This window comes from Paramisgurnus dabryanus, chromosome 19 (genome assembly GCF_030506205.2).
Source record: "Paramisgurnus dabryanus chromosome 19, PD_genome_1.1, whole genome shotgun sequence".
Classification (NCBI taxonomy): Eukaryota; Metazoa; Chordata; class Actinopteri; order Cypriniformes; family Cobitidae; genus Paramisgurnus; species Paramisgurnus dabryanus.
The window spans coordinates 3,603,385-3,614,581 of NC_133355.1; the positions used below are offsets into that span (position 1 = coordinate 3,603,385).

At 35.0% G+C, this 11,197-nt stretch overlaps 2 protein-coding genes across 2 annotated transcripts; both read left to right on the plus strand.

Moving 5' to 3' along the window:
• Positions 1-1,403: 1,403 nt before the first annotated feature.
• On the plus strand, positions 1,404-3,405 carry LOC135773905 (transcription termination factor 1b, mitochondrial). The gene is made up of 2 exons (XM_065283803.1): positions 1,404-1,489; positions 1,987-3,405. The coding sequence occupies exon 2, from the start codon at positions 2,002-2,004 to the stop codon at positions 3,133-3,135; it is 1,134 nt and encodes a 377-aa protein (XP_065139875.1). The 5' UTR covers positions 1,404-1,489; positions 1,987-2,001; the 3' UTR covers positions 3,136-3,405.
• Positions 3,406-4,754: 1,349 nt separating this feature from the next.
• dus3l (dihydrouridine synthase 3-like (S. cerevisiae)) lies at positions 4,755-11,152 on the plus strand. The gene is made up of 15 exons (XM_065283794.2): positions 4,755-4,835; positions 5,172-5,245; positions 5,337-5,577; positions 6,077-6,511; positions 6,608-6,682; positions 6,785-6,826; positions 6,918-7,070; positions 7,154-7,270; positions 7,604-7,669; positions 7,798-7,908; positions 8,171-8,267; positions 8,396-8,471; positions 8,553-8,741; positions 9,076-9,204; positions 9,882-11,152. Exons 2-15 carry the CDS (start codon positions 5,196-5,198, stop codon positions 9,952-9,954), a joined length of 1,854 nt encoding a protein of 617 aa, XP_065139866.1. The 5' UTR covers positions 4,755-4,835; positions 5,172-5,195; the 3' UTR covers positions 9,955-11,152.
• The last annotated feature ends 45 nt before the right edge of the window (positions 11,153-11,197 follow it).

An 11,197-nucleotide genomic window follows, 5' to 3' on the forward strand; every position in this document is an offset into this window, starting at 1 on the left:
TAACAGAAAATCATTTACATTTAGGCGTTTAGCAGACGCTTTTATCCAAAGCGACTTACAAAGATATTAATGATGATAAAAATGTTTTAATAAAGCTTGACCAGACTAAAGAAAGCTTCGATTTTTGATGAGCTTTCAACTGGAGTACAATGACATTGTATGCACAGTGTAAACGCTATTGTATACAACAATATTAATCATTGTACTACAATATTACCATGCAGAGTAGTTCATAGGCCCGTGGACAAAATATTTGCAACATATCCAAAAGTAAAGTAAAGTAAAGTAAAGTAAAGTAATCTATCAATTTAAAAAAAAAAAAAAAAAAAAAAAAAAAAAAAAAAAAATTAAATAAAATAAAATAAAATAAAAATTAAATTAAATTAAATTAAATTAAATTAAATTAAATTAAATTAAATTAAATTAAATTAAATTAAATTAAATTAAATTAAATTAAATTAAATTAAATTAAAATTAAATTAAATTACATTGTAGCTCTTTCCTTACAAATTCACACATATATACCATTTAAGTATCAATTAATTTTAATTTTTTTAAAGTAAAGTAAAGTTAATTAATCTATCAATTTAAAAATAAAATAAAATAAAATAAAATAAAATAAAATAAAATAAAATTAAATAAAATAAAATAAAAATTAAATTAAATAAAAATTAAATTAAATTAAATTAAATTAAATTAAATTAAATTAAATTAAATTAAATTAAATTAAATTAAATTAAATTAAATTACATTGTAGCTCTTTCCTTACAAATTCACACATATATACCATTTAAGTATCAATTAATTTTAATTTTTTTAAAGTAAAGTAAAGTAAATTAATCTATCAATTTAAAAATAAAATAAAATAAAATAAAATAAAATAAAATTAAAAATTTTAAAGTAAAGTAAAGTAAAGTAAAGTAAATTAATCTATCAATTTAAAAAATAAAATAAAATAAAATAAAATAAAATAAAATAAAAATTTAATTTAATTTAATTTAATTTAATTTAATTTAATTTAATTTAATTTAATTTAATTTAATTTAATTTAATTTAATTTAATTTAATTTAATTTAATTTAATTTAATTGAAATAAATAAAATAAAATTACATTGTAGCTCTTTCCTTACAAATTCACACATATATACCATTTAGTATCAATTCATTTTAATTTTTTTACATGAATAAAAGTAATTCTTGATTATCTATGTGTTACGTCATTTTTGGGGCTATTTACGTACGCCAAAATGTTTAATAAATGCGTAAAAAACCGTTTTGTTCGTAATGTTTAGTAATATAGTTTCCCTGTGGAAAGAAGTCATTCAAACATCGAAACTAATGATTGTGCGCCATCTAGTGGCGTATTAAAGTCATTACAGTCAGTGTGACTCCTGCACACCAGATGGCGCTGTTAGTGACTCAGTCAGTGTGAGCACAGAGAAACCTGGACGAGGAAAACACGACTGTACTTCATACAACTTTGTATCCGGTAGGTCTTTAAATTAATGTGTTTTTAGTTCTTATTAATGGTTTGATTAGAACGGTTTATATTAAGACACTTAAAACATCAAGTCTTTAATATGTTTAAGCTCAGAACCGAAATGTTCGTGATTAAATCATTTGTGTACGCTTAAATGGGCACCAGTATAAATAATTATACAGTATTACCATTGATAGCCTGCATATGTCATTTAAAACATCTTAAAATGCATCCATGACACTTTTCTCATGTAAGTGATTCATGTGTGAAATTACTTTGTAACGGTATTGAAAAGCAACTTAGTACAATTGACGTAATTCCCAGAAGAGAAAGTAAATATTTACATAGATCGCCCTGTTCAAACGTGTCAGTCAACTTAAGTGTGTACCAATCAAAACTTTATTTATAAAGCACTTTACAACAACCAAAGTGCTGTACAGAATATACAAGACATACAAACCCTTAAATGAATGTATAAACTGATGACATGCTATTTTTGATCTCAGGGATGATTGATTATTATGGCCCAAAAGCGGATGATGTCTTTACTGTGGTCCAGCAGAAGATGTGGACCTGTGGTATCCAGCACTTACTGTCAGACCATCATTGTTATGTCTCAATACTGCAAACAAATCATCCAAAAACCTCCTCCTTCTCATTCAGAGAACGAATGTCTTTTGGAGAACCTCTCCAGCATGGGTGTGGACCTTAACATGGCCCGTCGACGCCAGCCAGGGGTCCTGCGAAAGCTCATCACCAACGAGCAAGGTCTCGCCCACTTCCTGAAGGGCAAAGGTGCCGACCAGGAGACCGTCGCCAGCATCATCTCTCGTTTCCCGCGCTCCATCACGCGCTCGTCCGAGCACCTGGAGGAACGCTGGAAGCTGTGGAGAAACATCTTTAAAAGCGACAGCGAGGTGGTGGAAATTCTCTCCAGGTCGCCCGAGTCATTTTTCCGTTCGAGTGACAATGAAAACCTAGAGGAGAACATCACTTTCTTGAGGTCTTTAGGAATCACACCCAAAGACCTACACCGCCTGCTCACGACCGCGCCACGAACTTTCTCCAACAGCGTGGAGCTCAACAGGAATATGGTGGAGCTTCTTCAGGGCGTTTGTTTGAGTCTGGGTGGAAAAGATCACGAACATTTCGCCAGAACCATCATCTCCAGGAACTTGTACATCCTCATCCGCAGCACCAATCGAGTCCAAGCGAACGTGAACTTTCTATTGAGCTCATTGACGTTGAGTAACGCAGAGGCGCTGCTTTTACTGCAGAGTCACGGTGCTCAGATCCTGGACCTCTCGCATGAGAGTCTGAAACGAAACTTCAGGAGCCTGCAGGTGAAGCTTCAGTCTCTGGGCTGCAGTAAGGCGGACTTTAAGAAGATGATCCTGAATTATTCGCTCGTGCTCTTCATCTCATCAGATCGTCTGAATGAGAAACTGGACTGTCTGATCGACGCTGGCATTCACGCACAGCAGATCGTACAGAAACCAAAGGTTCTTGATTTCAGTCTGGACATCATTAAACAGCGCCTTCGGGATCTCATCAGATTGGGTTATGACTTTCAGAAGAACGGTATTGCTGTTTTAGATACCAGCAAAAAACGATTTCATGCTAAATTAGAGAGATTGGGTTCACCAGAAGAATAATGAAATACATCTATATTGTGTATGCACATTCATTCAGAGTGACTGTAAAAGTTTGTTTTGCTGTATTTATTTTGTTATTAAGCAGAGCTGTTGTCCTAATTTATATTTATACAAATATTTATCTGATAAGATTTGGTATGGTATGTATGATTGTGTTTTAGATCACAGCTTTTATTAAACTTCAGTACAGAATCTCCTTTTTGGTAAGAAATAAAGTGAAGTTTGAGCCGATTAATAATATAAATGAACATCAATAAATCTACGCTGCTAATTTAAGTACGTCTGTTCATTTCTGGTGACTGGTTGACTATATTTTAAGAACACTAATAATACTAATATATATTTAATGACATAACTAAATATAAAAATGTATAATGAAAATGCTCATTTTGCAGGTTTTTCCTCATTTAAAGAGGAAAATCTGACTTTTTCCCATGTTTAAGTTCTATGATTGGGTCCAGAGTGCTTCTGTCAATCTAGACAAAGTGATAAAGATCAACCCAGTAACTTAGTTTTAGTAAACCATTCTCTGCAAGCATGTGAAAAAGCTCAGTGAAATTTGTCTCCTCTTGTGATGTCAGAAAGGGATCTTATTATAATAATACCACCCCTTAATCTGCACTATCCAACCACAGCACTGCCATTTAGTTCAGAGATCAACTCATTTACATTTTAAAGGACACACACAAAATCAGCACATTTTTGCTCACACCTACAAAGAGTCGATTTTAACATGTTGTAATAATTTATATGTGGGGTATTTTGAGATAAAACTTCACACATGTACTCTGGGGACACCAAAGATTTATTTGACATCTTAAGAAACTCTTGTGAAATGTCTCCTTTAAAGTGATAGTTCACCCAAAAATGAACATTCTGTCATCATTTTCTCATTCTCTTTTTGGTTAACCTGTATGAGTTTATTATTTTCTGATGAACACAAAAGAAGATATTTTGATAAATGATGGTAAGCACACAGCTGATTGTAACCATTGACTTCCATAGTAGGAATAAAAAACGATGGAATTCAATTTAATGGGTACTGTCAACTGTGTGCTTACCATCATTTATTGAAATATCTTCATCATTTATCACAAGACTTCAATAATATTTGTTTTCCTACTATGGACGTCAATGGTTACCATCAGCTGTGTGCTTTGGTATAGGTTCACATCAACATGAGGGTAAATCAAAAAAAAAATGTTTTATAAACTTATACAGATTCTATATTATATTGTGAAAATATCCTATTGTTATTACTACAACATGATGGTATTTTGTTTGTGAAGAGAAATAAATCCTCATGGTTTATGCTAAATAGAAAGTAGTCAACATTAACTGTTAACGTTTGTACAAATGTTCAGATTTGCTTACGTTAATGGATGACCTTAAATATTTTTTAATCATTTATATCATAGTGTTTAACATCCTATAAATGTTTACTTTTTTAAGTTTAAATTTGGCCTCAGATTGTGCTAGGCTTTATGTGTTATATTCAATATTTATTTTTATATCAGCGGTTGCCAAATATTTTGGCTAAAAAAGAACAATAATGAAATATTAAAATAAATATTTAATGGCGTGTTTCCTTCATGTCTTAAGCGGAACTGAAGAGCACGTGTTGGTGTTTCCAGTCGGACGCGTTTAAGTGTCGTACAGCTGCGGTCTGCTGCATGTGCAGAGAGAAACTTCAGCTGTAGGTAAGTGTTGATGAATAATCCTCTTCAGTTATGAATATACATACACTGATCTCAGAGCTGTTGTGTTACACTGAATGATCTCTTATTATATTAGTGAAGATTTTCTGCTGTAAAAAAATTCGTGCTTCAGTTTTTTTAATCACCTCATTCACTCTCTAACAAATAAACAAACTATACATACTGTATCTGTATGTAAATGAGCTCTGTCGTGATTGGTTATCTTCTGGTGTAGTGTACACTGTCAATCATCAGGGTGAAGTTGCAGAATTGTGTTTCACATGTAAATCATCTTCTTCATATGTTAATGAGCTCACATTTGATTGGTTTCTCCTGCAGGTTTGTGTTCATTTCACTGTCAGGATGGAAACAGCAGTAGATGTTGAGAAAGGAACCGCTGCTATTAAACAACAGTAAGTTTGACCCGAGCTTCTCATCTTAATATGAGCGTCATCATCATCATCTTCATCATCTCACCCTGTCTTGTGTTTAACATCTGAACAGATTCCTTACCAGTAAAGAGAAGTTCCACGAGTTTCTGGAATCAGGCCGGTCGGGTCAGAAGGTGGATGGACCAGACAAAGATCCAGAAGAACCATCAGAAGAACCAGCACAGAAGAGAATGAAGCTGGACAATGATGGAGACAGAAAAGAAAAGAAGAGAATGAGAGGACAAAATAAATCCAGACCACACGTGAAACCTCAGAGTTATGAGGAAAAAAGATTGTGTGCATCAATCATTCAGGTATTTATTACAATCTGATTAGGGTTTCAAAATTCTGGAAACTTTCTGATCTATGGTTTTATAGTTTAACTAGCAAATACCAAAATGTGTTTCCACAGTAGCCAGTAAGTAAATCAGATATGTAAATGTAAGCTAGAACTATTTCATTGAAAATGTATGATTATAGTTTTCAGTTATCATGCAGTCTGCATTTATTTAATCAAAAACCCTTTAGGAATCTTTGATATTAGAATAATATCTAAAGGGGTGTAAATCCACAGCTTGATGAGCGTTAGTATCATGATTCTTCAAAATTTGTATTGCATGCATGTCTGCTTATGACCAAACAAAATGTTTATTTACATTTCTTTAATTTTCCAAATAATTCCCATAAACTCCCATTAAGTTTCCAATGTGAAATTCCACATATTAAGTTTCCAGGAATTTGCCAGAAACATTCTGCCACTTTGCAACCCTAAATGTGACTTAATTTAAATCCAATGATGTCTGTGTCTTCCAGGAGCGAGAAACAAAATGTTTCTACGGTGCAAAGTGTCGCTTCATTCATGATGTATCAGAGTACATGTCTACTAAAGCTGAGGACCTGGGTGAGCAGTGTTACCTGTATAATAACTTTGGCAAATGTCAGTATGGGCTCACCTGCAGGTTTGCTAAAGCTCACACAAGCCCTGATCTGAAGAATCTAGTGAATGAAGATCTGTACAAACAAGCCTGTCAAAAAGAGACGGTCCGAAACAATCTGGACAAAGAGTTACAGAAACGCCTCCGAAAGAAACAGGTGCCTTTCACGGGTGCAGATGCTTATCTGAAGACCATCAGCCGAGGGAAGAAACCAGAGGAGAAGAGCACAGATAAGACGGAGGAGTGTCCTGCTGTCAAAGAGGAAAATCACAGCGGCTCAGGAGAAACCACTGCTGATAATCAACAAACACAGGTCAGACATCATTACACACTGAAGATAAGTTGTGTACAGAGCATTAAAACCTTCATGACATAAATACAAGAGATCTTTTGTGTGTTTGTTTTTCAGGACCCTCCTATAAAGACCATTGGGCCAATAACTGATGCTGACATCATCAAAGTGCGACCATGTGAGAAGAAGCAGGTATGCTGTTAGTGCTTTTATAACTGAATTCGGTTTCAGTTCAAGTAATAATAACAACATGTATACATGCATTAAAACAAATCAAACTTTATTTAATCACAGGTGGATTTCAGAGACAAACTCTATCTGGCTCCTCTCACGACGGTAAATCACACGATAACTGCTATCTGTTAGATCTGGATTGGATGATGTGGCACAGGTTATGGATTGCGTTTTCTCTCTCGTTTGTTGTCAGTGTGGGAATCTGCCGTTTCGCCGCATCTGCAAGCGCTTCGGAGCGGACATCACGTGTGGAGAAATGGCCATGTGCACGAATCTTCTTCAGGGTCAGGCGTCTGAATGGGCGCTGCTAAAGAGACACCAGAGTGAAGATGTGTTCGGTGTTCAGGTGTGAATCACAATCACACACAGATCTTTATGTGCATCATCATGTTAATAATATTCATGTGGATCTGATGTGCTGTGATACAGCTGGAAGGTTGTTTTCCAGACACCATGACCAAATGTGCTGAGCTGCTCAATCAAAATATCGATGTAGATTTTGTGGATATAAACTCGGGCTGTCCCATTGATCTCGTGTACAAGAAGGTAAATACAGTCCCGTTATATTAATATACTCTAGATATCAATCACTAAACTTGATGTTATCTATACAGTACATGTTCACCCAAAATAAGAAGTCATTATTTATCCAGTTCTTATAAACCTGTATCAATAGAAGATTGTTTGTAATTAAGCAGTAAACACTTGACTCCCATAGTAGGAAAAACAAATACAATGGAAGTCAGTGATGTTCAAAAACCATTTGGTTAAAAACATTGCCCAACTAAATAAAGAAATGTGTACAGTTTTGTAACAACATGACGGTGAGTAAATGATTTTTGGGTGAAGTGTTATTGAATGGATTTGTGTTATTTTCAGGGTGGAGGGTGTGGTCTGATGACTCGAACCAGCAAATTTGAACAAATCGTGAGGGGAATGAATTCAGTAAGGGTCATGTGAATGTGTGTTGTTTGTGTGTGTGTGTGCTGATGGATTGTATCACTCACAGTATTGATCTGGACAGCAGATGTGATGCATGGTTGTCTTCAGGTGTGATGTTTGTTTCTTCACAGGTGCTGGACGTTCCTTTAACAGTTAAAATCCGCACAGGAGTTCATCAGAACTCTAACATCGCACATAAGCTGATCCCAGAACTGAAGAAATGGGGCGTGTCCTTGATTACGGTAAGATTAAACCTTAAGTTTGTGTCAAGACAAAAGTCATCATTTGTCGTTCCAAACTCGTGTGACGTTCTTCTGTAGATCACATGATGTTTTTTCTGTGTAATAAAAGCTTGCAGTGACCAAATTAAACCCAAGATGACTTTTGTTTAATTCCAGTAGTTTATGTGATGATTTTTCACTCATTATTTCCTCTTCCACTACTACTATGTTAATATATATATACTCTTATAATTTGCTGTTGTTAATATTCTCCTCTCCAAAGCTTCACGGTCGATCTCGTGAGCAGCGCTACACAAAGCTGGCTGACTGGGAATACATCAACACCTGCTCAAACATCGCCGCTCCTGTCCCACTCTTTGGTAAATCCACAACAATAACCATGAATGAAATATTCCAGGGTTTATCTCCTATAACAACTTTTATCATTGAAAGTACAAAAGCATACCGTAAAAGAGAAGGTCATTGTTGAATGTGTTTATCTTGATAGGAAATGGAGATATTTTGTCTTACGAAGATGCCATGAAGGCCAGAGAGACGGGTGTTTCTGGACTCATGGTTGCCAGGTGAGTCGGGTGGATTCTGTTCAGGTTTGATGATGAATGATCAGATGAATAAAGTCGTTGTTTGATGTTCTTGTCGTGTAGGGGAGCTCTGTTCAAGCCGTGGCTCTTCACCGAGATTAAAGAGAACCGACACTGGGATATTTCCTCCAGCGAGCGCTTGGATATCCTCCGTGATTTCACAAACTACGGCCTCGAGCACTGGGGCTCCGATACTCAGGGTGTAGAAAAAACACGAAACTTCATGCTGGAGTGGCTTTCGTTCCTGTGCAGGTGGGACACTTGTGTACATGCGGTTTCACAGACAAGGCTTAGCTAAAGTCAGGACTATAGGCCTTAGTTAAATTAAGATGTTTTATAAATATGCATCAGAAAAAAGTTATTTTCAGTTGAGACAGCTCAAACATGTGTTTTAGTCTAGAACTAACCTTAAACATTGTCTGTGAAGATGGAGGATAATCTCACCTGAAGTAGACAGATCCTGGGAAACGATCTGATTGTAAAATGGATATTTTAAGCTTTAATGGTTTGTTTTTTGACAACATTTCTACAGATACTCGAGCTAAAACTCTTTAACATGTAGCGTGGTGTTGTTGTTTAAATGCAGGTATATTCCTGTGGGTTTGTTAGAGAAGCTCCCACAGAAGATTAATGAACGTCCTCCCTTCTTCATGGGCAGAGATTATATGGAGACGCTGATGGCCAGTCAACACGTGGGTGACTGGATCAAAATCAGGTAATGTACTGACCACAGATCAGTTTAGAGTTGGCCACAATGACCTTTAATTTGGCCCGTCATGCCACGTGAGAGATTAATAAAAAGATTATTTTGTATTTGACGCAGATGTTCATATTTCTAATGCAACACTTTCTAAAATGTACTTTTTTTATTTGTATATTACAGAAGTGTAAATTGATATTAAATGCAAGTAATTATGAATTGATGTATTCATAAATTGAATAATTTTTTTAATGTACATGCATAATTGAAGGTGTATAGCATGTGTCACGAGACTCAACAAACTCGAGTACTATTGGCTAAAAATGAAGAGTTTGAGGCAGTGGCACAAAAGGAAATTACAACAGTAAACTACATTAGTTATGCATAAACAGAGTAATATTTGCTTATTTATTTTTTAAATATTATAAATTAGAAGAATCAGGGCAACTTTAATTTTAATATAACACAGCAACATTTACGTTCGGCCCACGGCCCTCAGTCAGGTTTCATTTTTGGCCCTGGGTATAAAAAAGTTTGGGCACCCCTGGTTTACATGCATTACTTTAATACGAGCTTATGTGAAGATACACAGACGTTGTACTGATCCTTAAGTGTTTGTTTGAGAAACAAGAGATGCATAATAATAATAATAAGGTGATTTTAATGATGATTTGTTTTTGTTTCTCCTGCAGTGAGACGCTGTTGGGTCCGGTACCCAAAAACTTCAGCTTCTTACCCAAACACAAAGCAAATGCTTATAAATAAAGCTGACCCAGTTTTTTTAATAATCGATATCTAATTTGTTTTGAAAGTAAAACTCGGACATTAGGAGTGGATTTATTTTAAGGAATATATTAAAGATGTTAAAGACTAAAGATTGTGTGTGATATGAATCAAACAGAAACCTCACCTGATGTAAATCAACCTGAAGATCTTCACTCATGATGATAAAGTCAAGAGATGCTCAAACACACATCACATTATAGATCTGCACACACATTAAACTCAACACATTTATATAAATGTTTATAAAGGGCTTACTGATGATCACTCATGTGTGTGTGTGTGTGTATATATATAGTGCTCTTTATTAACAAATATAGACATTATTAACATGACATCCAGTGATACAAACCATGATTTAGTAGATAAAAGTGTCTACTAAACATAACATTTACAAACCCTCAGCTGCACTGAATGGGAGGAGCTATCATTGAAGGGGCGGGGTTAATATCAGCATGATCCTTTTGACAACCCACATTGAAATCTTAATAATATCAGTTCTTATATCTGTCAGACAGACTGTTATTTGTGTGTAAGAGATGTTTAACACAAACACACACAGAAACAGTGTACACATGAGCTTATGTGTGTGTTCATATTAAAGATCTGATGTGATGCTTACAGACTTTAGTGTAGCAGAATCCTGATGGACCTAACAGCAGACAAAATAAATGTGATGTGAGGACATAAATGTGTCACATGTTAAATACATCATACTGTAACTGAAGTCTTTGATGTATTATTGTAGTGTACAGACAGATTCTTACTGTACATGAATGATGACCTCCTGACCTCCTCTCATCTCTTCTCAATAAAAATCTTTAAACAGAGACATCTTGTCATTGCACACTTCACAGTATTCAATGCATTACAATAACCCAACAACAGGTGAAATAAAACAGCTTTGTTACTGTGCCTATATTTGAAATAGCATACTAGCATGCAGTATTTACACACGTAGTATGTATACTGTGTGCAGTATGCAAGTTTTCTATAGAGATAAATACCTGGAACTACAGTTGGATGAATGTGCAACCAAGACACCGTATCCCACAATGCATTGGGCTCAATCTGAAATGCACTTTTTTCACATGATGAATTAAAGATAAAGTGAACTGCTATCATCACATTTTTAAACAACAGGTATATTATAGTACAGCACTCGATCTGCTGTTTCAGAGCCTCTGGTGTTGAGTTGTGTTGGCTTAGGAAAGCAGTCCGTGTG

Coding starts and splice junctions, on each gene's coding strand:
- LOC135773905 (XM_065283803.1), top strand. CDS start 2,002: ATGGCCCAAAAGCGGATGATGTCTTTACTGTGGTCCAGCAGAAGATGT.
- dus3l (XM_065283794.2), top strand. CDS start 5,196: ATGGAAACAGCAGTAGATGTTGAGAAAGGAACCGCTGCTATTAAACAA. Junction 6,683..6,784: donor GACCATGTGAGAAGAAGCAG/GTATGCTGTTAG, acceptor ATTTAATCACAG/GTGGATTTCAGAGACAAACT. Junction 8,472..8,552: donor TCTGGACTCATGGTTGCCAG/GTGAGTCGGGTG, acceptor CTTGTCGTGTAG/GGGAGCTCTGTTCAAGCCGT.